Genomic DNA, 19847 nt, shown 5'->3' on the forward strand with positions numbered 1-19847 from the left:
CCGCTCCTCCGGCTTCACCGCGGAGAAAGGCGGGAGGGGGGGAGAGTGCGAGGGGGGCCGCATCCCACCGCGGAAAACCCCTCGGGGCGGGGCGGGGCCGCGGCCGCCAGGGGGCGCGCTTCGCGCGGCTTTAAAAGCTGCGCGGGGCGACGCGCGGGCGGCAGTGCGGTGCGCGGAGCTGCTTGTGCTCTCTCGCTCCCCTCGCAGCGACCCTCCGCCGGCGCGGAGCAGCCCTCCCCCCGGCCCGGCTCCGCGCAGACATGGCCAGCGGGGGACTGCAGCTCCTGGGCTTCGTGCTGGCCTTCCTGGGCTGGATCGGCATCATCATCAGCACCGCCATGCCCCAGTGGAAGATGGCATCCTACGCGGGGGACAACATCGTCACGGCCCAGGCGCTCTACGAGGGGCTCTGGATGTCGTGCGCCATGCAGAGCACGGGACAGATCCAGTGCAAGGTGTACGACTCGCTGCTTAAGCTGGAGAGTAAGTCGAGGCTGGGGGCTGCGGGTGTTGTGGTGCCCGTCCCGTCGGGGCCCTGGCCTCCCCGCCAGTGCCTCGCCGGTCGGGGCTGAGGATACCAGTCCCGTAGGATCATTTACCCCCGCGCCGGTGCCGGTCGTGTCGGGGCTCGGGCTGAAATACTGGGCCTGGGGGTGCCTGTCCCGCTGCGGGTGCCGGTGCTGTCGGGTCTCGAGGCTTCTGTCCCGTTGGAGCTACGCCGCCTGTCCCTTCGGGGTTGAAAGTGCAGGGCTCGGGGTCCCCATCTCTTTGGTGGCACCTCATCACGTCGGGGCTTGGGTGCGTGTCTCTTGGGGTTCCCCCGGTGGGTCTCCCCGCCGGGGCTGAGAGTGACTCCCCCGGTGACAACACTTCGGGGCTCTGCGGCACCTGCTGAAGCGCATCCCGGGTCGGGGAGCTGGGGGGGGCAATACCCGGGGGAAGGAGCCGGAGCCGTCCCGCAGCCCCCTCCCCGCACGCCAGCTGCCCGTTCCCTCAGAAAATGTCGCGGGAGGGCGAAGGGTGCGATCCTCCACGTGTGTTTGGGAAAGCGCCGTGATTGCGAACAAGAGCTTTTGGCCGTAGAGGTTCAGAGAGGGGCTGCCTTCGCTGGGGCATGGCTCAAGCGAAGCGGAGTTCATCAGCGGTGCTGAAGCGGTCTTTTCGAGCACGGATTCTTTTCTTTTTGCGTTTGACTGTTTAGGCCTTTTGTTCTCAGGGAAAGTCATTGCTGCTCCCGTGGGGCTTTTAAGCAAAGGGCTGGCAGGTGAGCTGGACTCTAGCCCAGGTAGTCCTGCCTGCAGTTTTTAGTCAGACCAGTCTATCAAGGTAGTCTCTAAGGTCTCGTATCCTGCGACGGCGAAGCTATCTGGTGCACGCAGGAACTGCAGCCCGGCTTGCTGAGGTGTTCCTCGGGGTGGTCACGCCGAGCTGGAGCCCCAGTGAGGACTGTTTCTAGAGGGCTGGAGCATATAATGTAACTTATGCTGACACCTAAAGGGGGTAAAAAAAAAAGAAAAAAAAATCCTTTCTCATAACTCTCTCATCCTGAGTCCAGTAGTGTCTTGAAACACCTTCATTCTTCTCCCTCTCTAATTAATAAAATAATAATTACCACCTTGGTCACCTTCTCTTTCCCAAAGGAATGAGCAGGCAGTTTCGCATAAACCGAGGACCATGGGGAGCGTCCCCGAGTTAGATTGCCACCAACCCTTCCTATGTGTCACGCAGTGAAGCCGGACACCCCAGGCCCCACCTTCATCGCTAGCCCACATCAGTCAGTCCTGCTCCCTTGCCCCGAACACCCGTGGACCCTGCAGCTGGTAGAGGCGCAAATTACTCCCTTCAGGAGTGCGGTGCACCCACTTAGCCCAGCCCTGATTATCCACAGCCCTGCACCCTGTTAGTGCTAAGCACACAGTCCGGAGTGGCTTGAGTAGTAATTATGTATAAGCTCAGCTTCAAGCCTCTTATCTCCCACTTTGGGGGGGGGGGAAGATGCCTGCGGGGCTTGAGGAATCTCCAGCCACCCCCTGGATGGGTGGCGAAAGGTAAACTTGCCTCGGGGACTGTGTGGCTGCAGCCCATTGTGCTGTAAATGAGACCTGCCTGCGGAATCGGACGCGGAGCCTGGCTTGAACGGAATCCTAAAAACCTGCCCCAGGACCTCCAGACCTGCCCCATTCATGGCTGAGTGCTGAAAACCAGCTGCTCCCCTCACCTTTGTCCTGCAAACAATAAGGGCTCTTCTCTTCCAGGACTACGGGGCAGGGAGGTGTGAGGTGCCAGGGACCGAGGCTGAGCTTGTCAGATGATAAAAGGCCACAACTGAGCCCCTGGCCCTGCAGGGCACGCCTGAAAATTCCCAGGAAGCCCCAGAAATATGGGAGATCACAGAGGAAGCTCTCCTCATTGGGAAAGTCAGTGAGGGCTGGCTAAGGGACTCCTTTTCCTTTTCTACCCCAGCTTGCTAAGGTTGGGCCTCTCCTGCTTGAAAGCAGATCATACCTAGGGACATATGCCTTATCTGCTGTTTCTCCTGCCTGGTCTTCCTTCAAGGTCTTGCAGCCACATAGGCTTGGGCAGGGACCAGCAGTGCTGTTTTGGGTGGAGGTGTGAAAAAAAACCGCATTTATACCCAATTCAACAGCCACACCCTGGGACAGGTGCAACTGTGCAGTAAGAGCGCCCTTACTGCATTCACTTCTGTCATGGTGAAGGTAGTACAGCTATGTGGGCAGAGAAACTTCTGCCTGGCCACGCTTTCCTGCCAGAGCTTCACATGCCCTGGATGCTCCAAGTCACATGTCAGAGCCTCGTGCACTGATGGGAGAAGCTCAGATCTGTAATTACTTTGTCCCCGTAGAAAGGACTGAGTCTCCTCACACCTGCAGTAATTCATGGTTGTGGGAATGCTGGAAAGATTTGCCAGCGATCTTTTGTGTATCTGGTAGGTACTGCCATCCCTCTAGATGTGTCAGTGTGTGGCTGCTTGGACTGATGCTGCATGTTAGAGGTGGGGTTGGCACAAGCTGATAAGCACCGTTAGCCAACTGAGGGGCCTCCAGCTTCCCGTGTGGCCACGCTGCTGGAGTGCACCCATGCTGGCACTTCTCCCGCAGCTGCGTTCAGCTGAGGGCTTATGTCAGTGCTCCTATTCAGGCAATAGAAAGGCTGCGTTTTGCTGGCTTACGTGAAAAGCAGTGCGTGGCCACATGCGGACATAGAGGCAACAAAAGCCACCCTTGCAACAAGGCTTTGTTGCACAGCCTCAGCATTGTTCTTGTAGCCCTCCAGCATCTTCCATGGAGCTTAGCTGAGCTTTGTGCTCCTCCGGGGTCTTAGGGGGATGGTCTCAGTGGGGAGAAGGGCTCCTGGTACCTGTCTCTGGAAGCTTTCAGCACCACCTAACCACACTCTCCCATTCAGAGCAGAGGTCGTTCTGGGTTCTGTCTAGGCTGTTTTAGCCAAAGATACTCATCACCCTGATTGGTTTTGCTGGGAGAGGTTCTGTGCTTGAGACAAGCTGAGACTCATCACCCACTTCATCACCAAACCTAGTACATCCACAATGAGCCTTTGTGCCCTAGCCCAGAAAATAAACAAGGGTTTGGATGCCCTCTGGGTCCAACAGCACCACTGAAATGTGAAATCTTCCCTCCTACATCTTCACCTCCCTGGCTGAGCCTGTTCCAGGAGCTGGGGAAGGGGCAGGGGGAGGAGGAAGGGTTCATGCTCAGGTTACTGCTGCTCTGCCATGATGGTGGGGGCATTTGGGAGGGTGGCCCAGGGAGGGGCAAAGCTATCGCATGAGGGACATATGTGTCCAAATAGTTTGTCACCTCTCCATCTAAAGATCTGGAGTAAGCAGGTAGAACCTGCTGGTATCTGTGCTTTCATGTGGGTTAAGGGTTAATTTGCTCCCGTGTTTCTCAATCCCTGTTTCTTCCTCATGAAAAATCATGATCGAGTGATAAGTCTCACTTGTGCTGTGCTTTGAGAAGGTAGAGGGTTACTTGGAATGCCACCAAGGCTGTTCCTGTATGGTGCCATGTTGTGTCTGCAAGAGGCGATGGGAGTCTGTTGCAATACACTGGCTTTATTGCTCTACAAGCAGCTTCTAAGCAGCTTTAGTAGCAAGTGTTACTATGTGTTACTAAATCTCTTGGTAAGGGAATTTCCAGGCTTCGTGGGAAAACAGGCTGCCCAGGCCTCTTCTGACCAGGAATCTGGAAATGGTGGTAGTGTGTTGCCTGTCTTACCAGCAAGCTTTCTCTGCTGTTTGAGTGACTGCAGGAGGGCATTGAACCTTATTTGCTTTGGGGTAGGCAGAGTACAAGGCCACTGTCACCTACTGAACTTGCCTCTTTTGCACTGGACATTGCAGTGAGGACTTCCTAGCCTTCCTATTTAGACAAGAAACATGACCCAGTCTGAGTCTGTGTCTTGCCCGGATTCCTCTGCACAGTCTTCTAGACTTGTGGGGAGGTGCTTTGAAGGAGTCCAGAGTGGAATATCTGCTGGTGGTGGGTTTGCAGGGGCTGGTAAGGGGGTTGAAAGCCTCCAAGCCATCAGCAGGCTTTTGGGTCCAGCCAGAATGACTGCAATGTATGAGATGTTTGGCTACCTCTGACACTGTTATTGCTTGCTCAGATCCTCGTTCCCTTGCCTGCTGCACAACTTTCATGTGCTGGCAGGGCAGAACAGCAGGATCTCCAATCCCACTCCTTCCAGGAGACTCAGCTTTCATGAAACCCCAGGAAGGCTTTGAAGGCTGCTGACTTCTCTTGGAGGTGGATGGCGTGACATGCCTCCTGCACTACAGGGTTGCTTGCAACTCCTGGGGAACTTCCCTTGTGGAGATTAGAAGGAGCTATACAGCATCTGTTTCACCTGTATTCTGTCATCACTTGGTTGCATGGAGGCCCATGGGAAGGGAAGAAAAAGTTCATAATTTAAATACAAATGAGGCAGTCCGTGAGCATCCCTATCAGAAAATAATCTGTGCACAGAGCCATTACAGCAATTTTACATTACAAACAGGCATTACAAAAATCCCACGACACTTTCCCAACAGCTTTTCTATGATGTAGATGATATAAACAGAATAAGGAAACGTGATGACAGAAAAAGAACCTCAAACATATGCTGAAGTCCTTTTTTTTTAATAACTAAGCAGTTTCCAGCAATTACTTCTGTGTCAGGTAATGATAGTTGTGGGAAGGAAAAAGTCTTACATAGGCTTCAGATAAACTGCATCATGTAGTTTGTGTCCAAACCCACTAACAATAAGTTAGAGGTGTTTGTTCGCATGTCTTAAAAAAAGTGGGTTTCATTATGTGGAACAGGTGTAAGCTGCTATATAACTTTTGTGGACTTACACAGTATTTTATGGCTTGCAGAATTCTCGTTTGTTATTAACCACTCTCAGTAGTTTTAAGCCTCTTTTCTTCAGTACTTGCTGCTTTCTTGCTGCTAGGCTTTTCAGGCCAGGTCTCTAATTACTAACCAGCAATAAAAAGGCTTGGCTTCCAAGTAAATAGTGGTTTATATTGACAAAATACTGTTGCCATCCGACAGCTGTTGTTGGGTGCCAGGCCAGTTTGTCTTGCCTTGTGCAGGACTGTTTTTTCCCCAAGGGCTGCTGAGACCGCCTGGGCTTTCCAGCAGCCGTGGCGCATGGCGTGGGAGGCTACAAGCATTGCGCTACCTGTGCCTCTTGGTGAGACAGTTGCAGCAACGAGGGGTGTGGGGGAAATACGGTTTCTCTCTAATATGATAGAATTTGTAAAGTTAAATTGCTGTAGAATACTTCTTCTTGTTGTTGGTAGCCAGTCCTGTTTAGCAGGTTGAAACAGTATCGTATCATTTGGGATTTTTAAAGCAGCTGGAAAGGCCCATGTGAAGACCAGAACTAGTATTAAACTAGCTTTCTCAGCCTCTGGGTGTGCAGCTTCCACTGACAACGCGGTCATTAATGTGTACATCATAACTAATAGCTTGTACGATGATTAACTGCAGCCAATGTACCGCACGCGTCGCAGAAGCGGTAGGAAGACAAAAGCGCCGTCTCCCAGCGCATGCTGTGAGCGCACGCGGCCGGGCGGCGGGAGGGTGGCTGGCTAATACAGTCGTGTCCCATTACAACTTCTTGGGCTAAAGGAACAATCTGTTCTGCGAATGCTCCAACCTGTTTTTCTGTCCTACTGCAAGTTTCTGAAATGCCTCTGTCCTGTTCTGCCACGGAGCCGCGAATGAGGGGTGAGGACGCCAGGAGATGCCCCTTCAGGGTCTGCCGCTGAGAGCGGGCGGCCCTGGGAAATGCTCACAGTGCCGCTTTTTGTTCAGCGGCTTCTGCAAAGCTGTCGTGGCGTGCATCCATTTAATACTTGTACATCTTAAGATTTTTAGCAGGCTTCATGGCTAGGTCTTCTGAGGTCATAGAAACTTTTTCAAGCATCTTGCTGTGTTTGTCCCTTAGTGTCCTGTGTTTGAAGGTGCGAGGTCTCTTCCCACCCTCATAACTAGTTTTCTAGTTGTTTGAGATAACATTTCAGCTGTTCAGCTTCATGAAAGAACTCTTTCAAAACTGTCTCTTAAAGAGTAATTTCTTCTGCGGCAAGACTAAGCCCAGCTTACTGTAGACTTGATGAAACGGATTGGGTACCTCTGCAGAAAATGTCCTTTCCCACACGAAGTATGAACTAGTGTGTTCAGCCGTTGGCCTCTCCAGAGCTGCTGCTGTAATGCACAATTTAACTTCAAATGTATGGCGGCTGAATCGGTTGCCTGGGTGGTAGGTAACCTGTCAGCTGAAGTCTTTCGAGTGTAGCCTCTGGAGATCAATCTATTAAAAATGTGTTTGGATACTGCTGTTATGCTAAAGTGATAAATGGCTTTGTAAATGGGTTTCTGTAATCAATGCAGCAGATGGGTTTTGTTTAACACCTGGGTGGTGCAGAGGTGTGTCACTCTTCCCCTTTGAAGGACGTGAGACATGACATTTAACCAAGCTGATTGTGGGATTTTTTTTTTTCCAAGAAAGCCAAGATTCTTCTTACAAAAGTGTCACTGCCTATTATCGCTCTGAATATTGCCTTTTTCCTGTATTGTTTTTAACTGGTTTCATAATCTAGTTACAGAACAATAAGGTGGTGTGTGTAGAGGCAGATCCAGATCTGTTTTAAAGCAGAACTAGAGCCTGATACAGCCTGTTGTTGCTGGGGGTCACAAGAATTTTCCTGCGCAAGCAATGCCACGGGGCAAAGCGTAGCGAAGAGGCTGCAGAGGGTAGGTGTGCAGCTGGGCTACCCTCCTGGCAGGTATCGGATCTGAACTCCTGTCCGTGTTTCAGGTTGAGCCCAGGAGCCTGTTGGAGCCCAGACTCTGCTGGGCTCACCAAACCGATGAGTTTGCAGGTGCTCTGTTGTAGGCTGAGGTCTTGCAGCTGTAGTTGTCTGAGCTTGAAGTACTTTGCAGAGCTTGAGCAGAAGGCAGTCAGCGTGCTTTCTGAGGGGTGAGCACCAGACTTGGGAACAGATTCCGGTGATACTTTGCTAAAACTGTACGTGTGTCACTGCTAGATAGCCTTCTGTGTCAGGGGATGCTCTGCCTTGGTTCAGCATGCTCCTGGGAGCTTGTTCCTTTCATTAACAGCCCTGTTTGTTCCCAGATCGTAACAGGACTATGTATTAAAAATCCATGCTGTTCAAACAAACCTGATTTGCCTAGAAATAAAGCTCAGGCTCTTATTTCACTGCTCTTCATGTGTTTTGTCACCTGAGTTTTTTTAGTAATGACTTAATTTATATCATTATTTTCTCCTTTGGTATCAAGAAAATCTGAATTTGGTAGCTTGCATACATAGACTTAGTGTGTCTATGCCTCCAGATGACTCCATATAAAACCAAATCTTGGATAAAATACATTGAGTCTGTCTGAAAACCCAGGCAAATACAACCCTTACATGGAGGCATCACCCCATGCTCCAAATCTTCAAAAGCACGAGAGGCTCTTAAAACATTTGAACATCTTTGAGTCTAATAAGCTAAATATTTTAGGTAGGGGAAAAAACAACTATTTTTCACTTGGCTGGGAAAATCCTGTTTCTGTTGCAGTTGTATTTTTGTACCCTCTGGGACTCAAACTGAGGGCTTTGCACAGAAAATGTCTAAATCAGCATGGAGGTATTTGTATAAAAGACAGGTTTTGGAAGTGTTGAGCAGTAAAGGAGCCTTGCTGTCTGCTGTGGGACTATTCGTATGTATGGCACTATTCGTATTAAAACATGTGCCTAAGTGCTTTGTCAAGGTAGAGCCTAAATCTGAATACTTCTTTTGATAAACAGATATGCCCTTCCAATGGGGATTCAAATGATCAAGGAACAAAAGATGTCTGAGGGCAATTCCCAGGTCGTTTCCTGCAAAAAGCTGCATGCCCTTGTTTGCCATGCATATTAGAAGAGGCTGAGAGTCCTCTGATCCTCATGCATGACAGTGTCTGGGAGCTTAAAGCTAAAAAGGAATGTCTTGCTCGGTTGTATCCTGTGTAATAGGGAGCAGAGTATTTTGACACATGGTTATTGAGCCCAGTAATCTGAATTTCTATTTGTATCTTGACTTTTCTTTGTGGTAACTCAAATTCTAATGTCTTCTAGGCAGTCTGCAGGCCACTCGGGCTTTGATGGTGGCTGCAATACTCCTGGGCCTTGTCGCTGTATTTGTAGCTGTGACTGGCATGAAATGCATGAAGTGCATGGAGGATGACCAGGTGAAGAAGATGCGGATGGCTGTCTTCGGTGGGGTGATCTTCATCATTGCAGGTTGGTAACAGACAGATGTGTTTAGTGTTGAAACTGCATTTATCCCACATAGGATGTGAGAGGATCAGGGAGGGCTTGCTGTCATTGCTCCAAGAGCATTTTGGGCTGAGATTTCCCTAGCGGACTTAGCCAGCAGCTGCTGTACCAGTTGGACGCATCAAATGGCTCTCTTGGCACTAGCATTATACTTTCTATATGGGCTGCATGCCTTCCATCTCTATTAGCAGAGCTGGGTTTGACCTGTGCACCCTACTTCAGTGAAGGGCTGTCAGCAGTCCTGCTTTTGGACTGTGCGTGACCTCAAATCCCTTCTTAATTTCTCTCCCAACCAGCACTAAGTAACAGCTCAGCATCACTCCAGATGCTGGTTCTGCTACATACTTATTTTTGCAGTGATTTTGTTGATTGTTTTTTCTTATTAAGTCTTGACATTCTTCCCTTCATGCGCAGGTTTGGCAGCACTGGTGGCCACATCATGGTACGGCAACAGAGTGGCTCGGGCCTTTTATGACCCTTTCACCCCTGTCAACACCAGGTACTCGCCCATTTGATACAACACGATAGTATAGCATGACACACGCTCACAGGGCTTAGTTTTGAGTAGCAGTGGCTCAAAACGAGGGAATTTCTTGAGCTAGCTGGGTTGGCTTCAAACTGCAGAAAGCATTAGGGACTAGATCTCATCATCCATGTGGCTTGGAAGTCTTGACTTTGTTTTAAGGCAGCATCACTGCCAGAGCCCGAACTGCTATGACTTCTGTGTTCTTCCTCTACTAAATGCTTAAGGCCTGGCTTGCACAGAGCTTGGCCCTGCTGCAGCTTGTGTAGGAGGAGATTGACAGACTGGACTAACCCAGTGTATGAAGGTCTGGGCTTTGAGGGTCAGCTGAGTCACAGGCTGCTCCAAACCGCTGCCTTGCGGGAAGGTCCTTCCATCCCAATCTCAGCTCCCTTCTGCTTTGTATGAGCATGCTAACATTGTAATCCAGAGGCATGACTTGTAGTATTCACTTTCTTCCTCCTTTCTCCTCCAGATTTGAGTTTGGATCAGCTCTCTTCATAGGCTGGGCAGCTGCTTCTCTGGCCATGCTGGGGGGAGCCTTCCTCTGCTGCTCCTGTCCACGGAGAGAAACTTCGTATCCACCCACCCGAGGCTATCCAAAAAATGCCCCCTCCACAGGGAAGGATTACGTATAATGAAACAAAGAAGAGGAGCCGCCAGCACTGGTAGTGAAAGCATTTTGGAGAGGACACTACAATGCCACTGTCCTGAGCAGAGTTCAGACTCTAGGTTCAGCCTTCCTCTTCTCCCAAAAATGTGTCTATTTTTGTAATCCTCTTTGCTACTGGACATAACTTCTCCTTTCTCTCCCAGCCCATGGAGGAAGGCTAGCCTAGGTTCATAGGTATTGCCACGGGAAAGATGAAACCTCCAAGTTTGGGTTAAGTTTAGTATTTGGGAGTAAAAGGGAAAAATGATACTGTTTTTTAGATGGATGTTGGTGCTTTTTTTAGCTGTTTTTTAAAAAAATAGATGGTAAAAATTCAGTCCCATATCCCATTAAGTTAGAGCCCAGTGTGGTGAGTGTAGAAATTAAAGGAACATATATTATATACAAAGTGATGAAACCAATAGCTTAAGGGGAAAACATAATTTTAGGGAAAAGACATGTAGGAATGTTTGAAGAGATCTAAAATGCTCTTGTACTGTCTTATTGGTATCATCTTCAGCACCCCCTTTTCTGTGCAGATTGGCGTGACAAAGGATCAGACACAATTAAATTGCTGTGACTTGACAAATCAAAACCTGTAACTGTTCATGCACATGCTGTTGGCCAACAGAAGATGCAGTGTAAGGTGGCTTGGCTTAACTGTATGTCATCACTCTCTTGACAAGATCTTGTAAGTTGATTGTGCCTGAGCAGAAGGCTGCAGAGGTTAGCAGACTCCCAAAGCAGCTGCAGGTTTCCTTGGCGTTGGCGAAGAGCTAAAGAAAAACGATTGCTTTCTGTTTTCACTGGGTGTCTCTGGTGGGGCTGCTGCTGCTGTTCCTTAGGCACCAAGTGCAGCCAGTGGCTCTCTCTGTGTTCCCACCCTAGTACCGAACTGAGCTTGAAGCTTGATCCCCTTGTGTGTTACAGTCCACCTTTTAACAAACACTCTCCTCTTTCTTTGAGTCTTTCTCATTTGGGCTTAGCTACCAATCTCAGTTTGCCTTATGCAGCTAAATGTGTTAAACCAAACCAAATGCACTGCCGCTCCCTGATGTTTCCCCAAAGACGCCTCATGCTGCCGTTGGATCCCGTCTTTTCTTGTAAAACACTCACTGATGATATGAAGGCAAATTCCAAGGAAACTGACCCAAAGGTTATGGCATTTTCTTTTAATCCAAGCTCACCAAAGAAGAAGAAACCAGCGTTCTAAAGATAAAGCCATCTTTGCATATTAAGTTGTATCTAAAAAAAAAAAAATGCAGCTCATCAAAGGTTCCCACCCCTTCTTCTGAAACACCCAGTCAGTCATTTGGTGTTTGACTAACACTGGCTGAGGTTGGCTGGAGTCAAGTCTTGTAATACCTAGAAGAATGGGACCAGTTCTCCAAAGCTCAGCCTGGCTTTTCCTACAGAAGGAAACCGGTTGTTTCTGACCAGGTTTTATAATTGTGTATGTGTTCAGAGGCATCAGATTTCTTCATTTCCTTCTGTAGACAGGGAGAGCCTCTGGGGCTGAGCTATGTACGACCATGGCATTGGTGGTTTGTATAAGCATTGTTCCTCTGACCTGACTCTCTGCAACATAAATCAAAGTTACTAAAAGAAACCAACCAGAGCATTTGCTTCAGGCTTGAGTTGATGTTGGCCTGTACTTGGAGCTGGGTCATGTGGCTTCTACTTCTCCATGGGGAATTGCCCATGCACAGCAGCTGCCTCATGAGACCTTGTCTCAGGAGGTGGCAGCTCAGGTCACATTAAAGAGCTGCTGAAGTCTGTGCTTTTGTATTTGCATTAACCCTGAGCCAGGGAGCAGACGCTTGTATTGGGAACTTGTATAAAGTGTTTAAACAATTTCAATAAATGGACTTTTTTTTTAAAGAAAATCAGATTGCATTACTTCTTTTCTTGTTTTTGAGCAGAACTTGGACAGCGTGAATGGAAGAGAAGAGAGGGGGCTTGGGTTTTTGGGAGCCTGCCTGCCAGTACGGAGCTTGTTTAGCTGTGTGTATCTATAGTAGACATAGGGTGGGGACAGATCTTCTGCAGTGAGTCAGGCAGTTGTGGCCTCTGGCAGAAACTCGCCCAGTAATCTGCTACGATTGCAGCCCAGGAACCAGAAGGTCTGCTGCTCGCAAGGCAGGCTGCACCCTGGGTGGAGCAGGAAGGGGCAGGGGGAAGGCACACGGCTCCCTCGCAGGGGAGTGGGAGCTGCAGGAATGGGGAAGGGATGGGGTGTGGAGCCAAGGCACTCCCAGGAGAGGTGCTCTGCGTTTCAGCAGTGCTTTGCTCTCCGTAGCTTTAGCTGGGGCAGGGTATGTGCAGGCTGCAGCTATCTGCTTTGCCTCTAAACACATATAGGTCTCTTCCTGCTCTAAACTCTTATGTGCAATTCCTTGGCATTTCTGGCTTAACAGGATCATGGAGAGGGGCCCCGAGAGCATCAATCTTCCTCTAAAGCCCCTTTAGGAGGGTATGGTGCTTCTTCCAGCTGTTACAATGAGCACAACCAGTCAGGTGTACATCTTTGCAGGCCACGTAGAGAATAGTTCCAGCTGGACATGGTCTCTTCTAACCTATACTAATGCTTCCCCAGGTTAGCAAGGGTCTATCCCCCTTGCTTCTGCTTGTCCTGGAAACCTTTTTCTATTCACCAGGGCTCTTGTGTTCATCCTTTTCATATTTTCAAGTACATGTGATGAGGGGCAAACTTTATTTAAAATATTTTCTTAAGCTCAGTCAAGGAGCTGCTGCCTCTATTCCATCTCTCTCCAAGGGCTGTTTGCTTTTATAATTACAAACAAAAGGAATAGAGCTAATTAGGCCTTGTAAAGCTGGCAGAGCAAAACAGCCAGGCATGTGGCTGGCTGAGTGAGCTTGCAGTGCCTGGAGCAGACTGGTTGCCTGGCATAGTCTGGGGTCTATGGTCATTCTTATTCCAACCTGCCAATTAGTCAAGGATTTCCATTGAGATTAGTTTTTTCTCATGTTTTCATGCTCACTCGCTCTCCAAGGACTTTTGCAAGTTCTACTCTGAAGCTTCCTGGGCAGAAGAACAGGGAAGGAAAGCAATCCCACCTGTAAGATGGTCAGTAGGACTTACAGCTGCTGGCAAAAATAGGCCCCTGCGGGAGAGACAGATCTGTGTCTGGAAACAGCTATACTTTTAATTTGACAAAATTCATGGCCAAATTTACATTTGGATATGGTTTGTGGATTGCCAGCAGGCTGGCTGGAAAGCCAGGAGTGAAGTTTGGGGGGTAAGCATGATCTTGTATGGTTCATGATCCTAATTCCTGTCCAGTGGTGACAAGGGGCAGCATCTGTTGGGGGGGCTGATGACCTTGACCCTGCTTCGGAGGGAGCTTTCCAACCCTTTTCCCCCTGCCTATCACAGAATCACTAAGGTTGGAAAGGACCTTCAAGATCATCAAGTCCAACCATTAATCCAGTGCCACCATGTCCCTTAAACCATGTCGTGAAGCGCCACATCCACATGTTTTTTGATCACTTCCAGAGATGGAGACTCCACCACCTCCCTGGGCAGCCTGTTCCAATGCTTGACCACCCTCTTGGTGAAGAAATTTTTCCTAATATCCAAGCTAAACCTCCGCTGGCGCAACTTGAGGCCATTTCCTCTCATCCTATCACTAGTTACTTGAGAGAAGAGGCCAACACCCACCTCACAACCCCCTTTCAGGTAGTTGTAGAGAGCGATAAGGTCTCCCCTCAGCCTCCTCTTCTCCAGACTGAACAACCCCAGTTCCCTCAGCCACTCGTCACAAGACTTGTGCTCCAGATTCCTCACCAGCTTCGTTGCCCTTCTCTGGACACGCTCCAGCACCTCAGCATCCTTCTTGTAGTGAGGGGCCCAAAACTGAACACAGGATTCAAGGTGTGGCCTCACCAGTGCCAAATACAGGGGCACAATCACTTCCCTACTCCTGCTGGCCACACTATTTCTGATACAGGCCAGGACGCTGTTGGCCTTCTTGGCCACCTGGGCACACTGCCGGCTCATGTTCAGCTGGCTGTCAACCAGCACCCCAGGTCCCTTTCCGCCGGGCAGCTCTCCAGCCACTCCTCCCCAAGCCTGCAGCGTTGCATGGGGTTGTTGTGGCTGAAGTGCAGGACCCGGCACTTGGCCTTATTAAACCTCATACAGTTGGCCTCTGCCCATCGACCCAGCCTGTCCAGATCCCTCTGCAGAGCCCCTTTCATACACAATCATGCAATTCCACTTGGCCATGTTTTCTACAGCCTCTTGGCCATCTCTGCTGTAGGTTTCATAGAACAGGAGTAACATGGGTTGAAAGTTGGGGGATAGTTTCCCGCTGGATTCCTGCTGTTAAAGCCATCTTGCAATGAAATGATGGCATTTGTCTGTACAGACAATAGGAACTTTGACCGCTTCTTGGCATCTTCTTCCATGCCATATTTATTATTCACATGGTGCCAGAGCTGTGTATACTGTGCAAGGAACTTCACTGTCAGTGGGAATTACATGCTCATTTATATTGCTTGGATATTTTAAAGAAATAAGAGAGCTCAAGATGCTTTTGGAATAGCATCAGTCTGTTGGATTTCTTGGCTTCTCCAACTTGGTGATTTTAAAACACCATCCATGCTAAAGCTTTTATCAGATTCAGCTTCTGATTTACACATGAGCTTCTTATAATAAATCTGCCTTTGTTTTCTGTACTGCTCTGAGCACATATATAGCGTACGTTAAAGTGCTGAAAACTATCTGACAATGGAGATCCCAGAAATAACCAACGGAGGTGGTGATAAGAAATGCTTGTGGAATACTTATACAAGCTCAGAATCTTCTTAATATAACACAGACGCAGAAATAATGGCATTACTCAGGGAAAGAAGTTAATGCAGCACTTCTGCTTAAAACCAAACAGCAGAAATACCAGTAGCTTCCTAAAGATGCTCAAATGTAGCAGATTTACAAATCTAGATGGGTAACTAGACTGAAAGAGCTAGAGCCTTTGTCCTGAGCATGGAGACATACGGAGTAACTCTGGAGCAGCCACTGAATCGAGGGTGATGTAAAATTTCTCAGTGTTTTCACAAAGGACATCTAAAAGATGCCAACAGTAGCAGCGTCTTCTTCCAAGGTCTTACACCAGTGTCTAGCTGAAAAGGCATCCCACAGTCAGCTGTGTTTGCACCGTGGCAGGGCTGCAGTCAGATCTTGCAATGTAAGACTTCTCATGTGGCCAAACGCAGTCCTGACAGCAAGTAGCACCCATGTGCATGTGTATGCCACCAGGATTTCTCCCCCATGACATTGTTTGCCCACCACCTTAGCACCCACCGAACGGCAGAGGAGGCAGCTGGTGTCATACAGAGCAGAGACATCACAGACCTGGGCCAGATGCACTCATTTTTTCCGAGGGTGCTGCAGTTTACCCCACCAACCACAGACTCACAACAACCGTGTGAGTGCATCCAACTGGACAACTGACCCGGCCTTTCCAAACCGACCCTTTAATTGCAACACAAACAGCATTGCAAAGATTTCCTCATTATCCCCATTTATTAGACCCTTCGTTCTGCCAATCCCACTGGCTCCTTAATCTGCCTGGTTGCCATTTCCAGTCTTCTAGAAGCCCTGCCTGTGACAAGGAGCTTGCTCTTCTATGGCACATTGCTTTTGACCCTGTCTGCAGTTCCTGCAGAAGTCCTGCACGCTATGGCATCTGCATCACTGAGCAGAAAGGGAAAAACACTCCTTTGTTGAGCCTCATGTGCTCGATTGGAAAACATCCCAACTCCTACAGCTTTTCCAGAAAAGCCCTGCCTGGATTCCTAGCATACTGCGTCAGGGACTTGGTGTTTCTAGGGTCTGCATTTCCTGCAGAGACTTCTCAGAGACACCAACAGCCCCCAGCCATGAGAAGCTGCTGGTGCTTCTGCTTTGCTGCCTCAGGCGCTGCAAGCAGCTGCCAGATGCTGGGTCCTGCCCGGGCTGGGGGCCGAGGACCGGGCAACCCATCTGCCGGGTTTGCCCCGAGGCACAGAAACTGTCCTCCACTCCCGTCCCGTTCATCAGCCAGGCCCAGGAGCAGGTTTCCTGCCAGGAACCTGAATTTTGATGTTAAGTTTCCCATATTTAGGTATTTTTGTATGTTTGGTTTTTGCCTTAATCTGAAAGTGGGTTCTGCTTCTTCATCTGCCCTTCTTCTCCACAGTTGTCCAGGTCCTCCTCCTTGAAGAAGGACTTTTCCAAAGTCCTTGCATCACCATCTGACCGTACCAGGCCGTTCCTGACCGGCAGTTGGGCTGGGTTAGATGAGCTGGTGGTACATTCTGTCTGGGACATTGCACAAGTCCCGTTCTTACCATGTTATTTTTGTACTGCACCTACCACATCATAAAATACCGTACCTGTGAAAGGTACATCACTGGCTCTTGTCCAGGAAGGTGAAGGATGTGACTGACATAAGAAAAGGACTGCATTTTCATATCAGGGCTGAGAACAAACCATCTCATCACAGTTAAGGACTTCCATCTGCATTGCCAGCAAGGTTCCCCAGGACTGAGGGGTACAAAGACAGCCTTTGCCAATGCCCTATAGTTTGCAGGTGGCTTTTAATGAAAAAAAAACCAACAAACAAGGGTGAGAAGGACTCTATCCTGCAGGAGGCAGGGAGGGAAGCACTACATGGACTAGCTAGTGCCAAGCTTTCCTACTTTCCCCGCTCCTAGGAAAGACCCAGCTATGTAAGAGCTGCTCAGTGCTAGTACTAGTGCTCTCTCCTGCCACGGATTCACCTCCCACTGCAGCCAAGGGCTTTTATTTTTAATTTGGGAACCACACAGCAACGTTCAGCAGGTGGGAGGGGTGGGATGCTGGTGCTCCCAGCCCGGCACTCCTGGCTGCCTTCAGAGCCAGCTCCCTCAGCAGGAGAGCAGCAAGGGAGCCATGAAAACAAGCTCAGCCAAGGGAAAAAAAGCAAGAAATAGCATTCTTATTACAAGGTAAACAGCATTAACTCCATCTTGGGGAGTAGAAACACCACGGCGGTGATAGGCTTTTCTGCCCACAAGCTGTGGATGGGCGGTGGAACGTGTTCCACCCTCCCCTTGTGTAACGCTCCCCACGCAGCAGCTGTAAATAATCATTTACCTGCGTGTGCTCCTCTTTTGCTGCTTTTTTTAGGGCCTTTCTTCTTAAATACAGCTCCTGGAGGGGTGGCTGTGCTGGGGTGTGTGTGGCACAGCCTCGGTGATGGAGCTGGCAGAGCTCAGCCGCACACGACTGGAGCTGGTGGCCCTGGGTTACTCCTGCGAGCAAAGCCGCCAGCTTCGGTAAGGGGGATGGGAGAGCGTGGGCTGCATTTGTTGTTTTTCCAGTGAAAAAGCTCAACGGTTCCTTTTAATTATTGTTTTTCCCAGACCTGCAGTAGCATTTCTCCACACTTTGCAGTTCTCTAGAAAAGGTCTGGTAAAAACAGGCTGTCCGGAACACATCTGTCAGCGAGCCAGGTCTGCTTGTTTACCTGACTCCAGGATCTCAAGGCAGGTGCTCTGGGGAGTTGTGTGAGCCTTCCCTGACTTCAGGTGCTCAGAAACTGGGGACAGAAAGGAGAAGCCAGTCCCTGGCTCTGTGCTTTTTTTTTTTTTTTAATTGGGTAAAAATGCCCTATCACTGCCTCAGACCTACGGGTTGTCTCTTTTGTGGAGGTTTACTGGTCACTGGCATAGTGTAACATGACAAACGCATCCTTGGGAGCATGTGCCCGGGGTGGATGCTCTGGGGGCATGACCGTGCCCAAGCACACAGCCCTGTGCAAGGAGCTGGGGGGACCGAGGAGCAGCGAAACCCTCGGCCGCTGCTTTCCTTAAGGGAGGGATGTGGCCTTGGCCCAGCGAGCAGAGTCTGCACAAGAGGGAGTCTAATTTACAGTGCCCTGTAATTTGCTGATGCTGTAATATGTTTAGCTTGGGGAAAAGGCTCTGTTGATGTTAATGTGTTCACTCGCATTGGAGCTGTGGTATGTTCCATCGACACAAAGAACACCACCACGCTGGGCTGCAGCTGGACCATCCTTGAGAAAATAACGGGGCAGTAGGTCGGCTGGGGCTGAGCTGTTGGGACTTTGATGAAGTGGGTACAGCCCCCTGAACCCTCCAGATGTGCCAGCCTGGCATCTGCTGCAGTAATGCTGTCTCTTCGTTAAAACATATTGCCCAGGTTAATTAGACTCAAAGTGTTAGCACTGGGTCAAGTAATATTTCCCTAAAGCTTTGGAACTGGCCCCAAATCACTGATGACAGTGTCAAAAAGCAAGCTCCTTGCCCCATCTACAACCCTTCCCCTAAATGCTGCTTTTTGAGTCCAGACAGTGATGATAATATTGTTGTTGGTACCAATGATGATAGCAGAAATAACACGAATGACCACAAAGCACAGACCGGGGTGCCAGGGTGATACACCCTGCATGGACACTGGACAGACAGACTTGCACCGAGAGCAAATAATTACTGCTCTGTGATCTGGCCCCGCTTTGGGATACAACACTGTCATGGCCAAACACGCCTCTCCGTTTGCCTAGCAGATGTGTTATTAATAATTGCTTACACCTATGCAGCACCTGAGCTCATGGGACTGCTTCAGGCTGTCTGCTTCACGTTTCAGGGTAAGTCTGCAGGACTGAGCCCTGCAGACAGAGAAAATACTTGTCTGAAAATCAAGCCAACTCCGGAGTGGGTATTTATCTCCACCAGACTTAGATGGCTCTTTACAATTTTATCTGCACACCTGAAGTCTTCATCATCCGCAGAGCAGCCTGGTGTGTTAGGACAGTGTGTCCACTCTGCTTACGGCTGGGCAGCAGGCAAACTATAGCCCTGAACCTAAACCCCTGAAATCCAGGGAGGTGCCTGCAGATCTAGGAGGCTTTGAACTTGAGTCTCTGGTCATCTCTGCTGGTGCTCTAACCTTCCTTCTCCTCCTACACAAATACCCCACACACTTGGGGAGCTCCGTGTGTGTTGGTTTGGGACTGACCAGCTGTGAATGACTTATTTGGCTCTGGGTGCAGGCACAGGATAAGGTTGGACCATTTTGTCCTCAAGCTGCCTTGGAAAGGGGGAGGTCTCCCTTGCTCTGTCCTTGCTGTCCATGTGCTCTTGCCTCCTTCTTTTTGCCATCTCTGGAGCACGCTTCGCTGAGCAAATACTTTTCTGCCAGGTTTGTCATGTGGTGGTCAGACCAACAGGAGGCAAGGAGCCGGGATGAGACCCTTCAGCTCAGAGGTGGGGGAGAAAAGCAGAGCAGTGGGGCAGGACCATGGTTTTGGCACTGGTAAGCCCCAGGACACGGCAGGCCAGCAAAGCTCCCACACTTTCTGCAGGATTTCTCAGAAACTGGAACATAAAATAAGTAAGACTCTGTCTGGTGTTTTTTTTGCTGCAGAGAAGTGACCAAGCTTTCCCTGCACGCAACTAATTCTGCTGCAGGCATGAATTAGTCCTTATGCAGAGCAGCTCTTATCACCACAAGACCATGCTTTAATAGGAATTTCCTTACAGTTTTTCCCCAGAACCATGCTCAGGCCAGCTTTGAAAGGTGATGACATCATGACCCGAGTTAGGAGCAGATGAAAGTTGCTCTTACAGAATCGCACTTTGCATGAGCCTTTTTCCAAAACCGACAAATCAAGTGTTTCAGATCGAGCAAAAAACATTAATTACAGCCATAGCAGTAGTTCAAAACGTGACAGGCCTTTTATAACTTGTCTGTTACCGTAGATCACAATGTCAGTATTGCAGAAGCGTAGTTTGTTTCCATCATAATCATG

At 49.4% G+C, this 19847-nt stretch overlaps 1 protein-coding gene across 1 annotated transcript; it reads left to right on the forward strand.

Annotated features, from left to right (window-relative positions):
• Positions 1-260: 260 nt before the first annotated feature.
• On the forward strand, positions 261-10015 carry CLDN1 (claudin 1; the record flags this gene model as incomplete). Its single annotated transcript, XM_082003556.1, has 4 exons — positions 261-483; positions 8654-8818; positions 9269-9353; positions 9853-10015. 4 exons carry the CDS (start codon positions 261-263, stop codon positions 10013-10015), a joined length of 636 nt encoding a protein of 211 aa, XP_081859682.1.
• Positions 10016-19847: the final 9832 nt, after the last annotated feature.

This window comes from Phaethon aethereus (assembly GCF_964289735.1).
Source record: "Phaethon aethereus genome assembly, chromosome: 9".
Lineage (NCBI taxonomy): Eukaryota > Metazoa > Chordata > Aves > Phaethontiformes > Phaethontidae > Phaethon > Phaethon aethereus.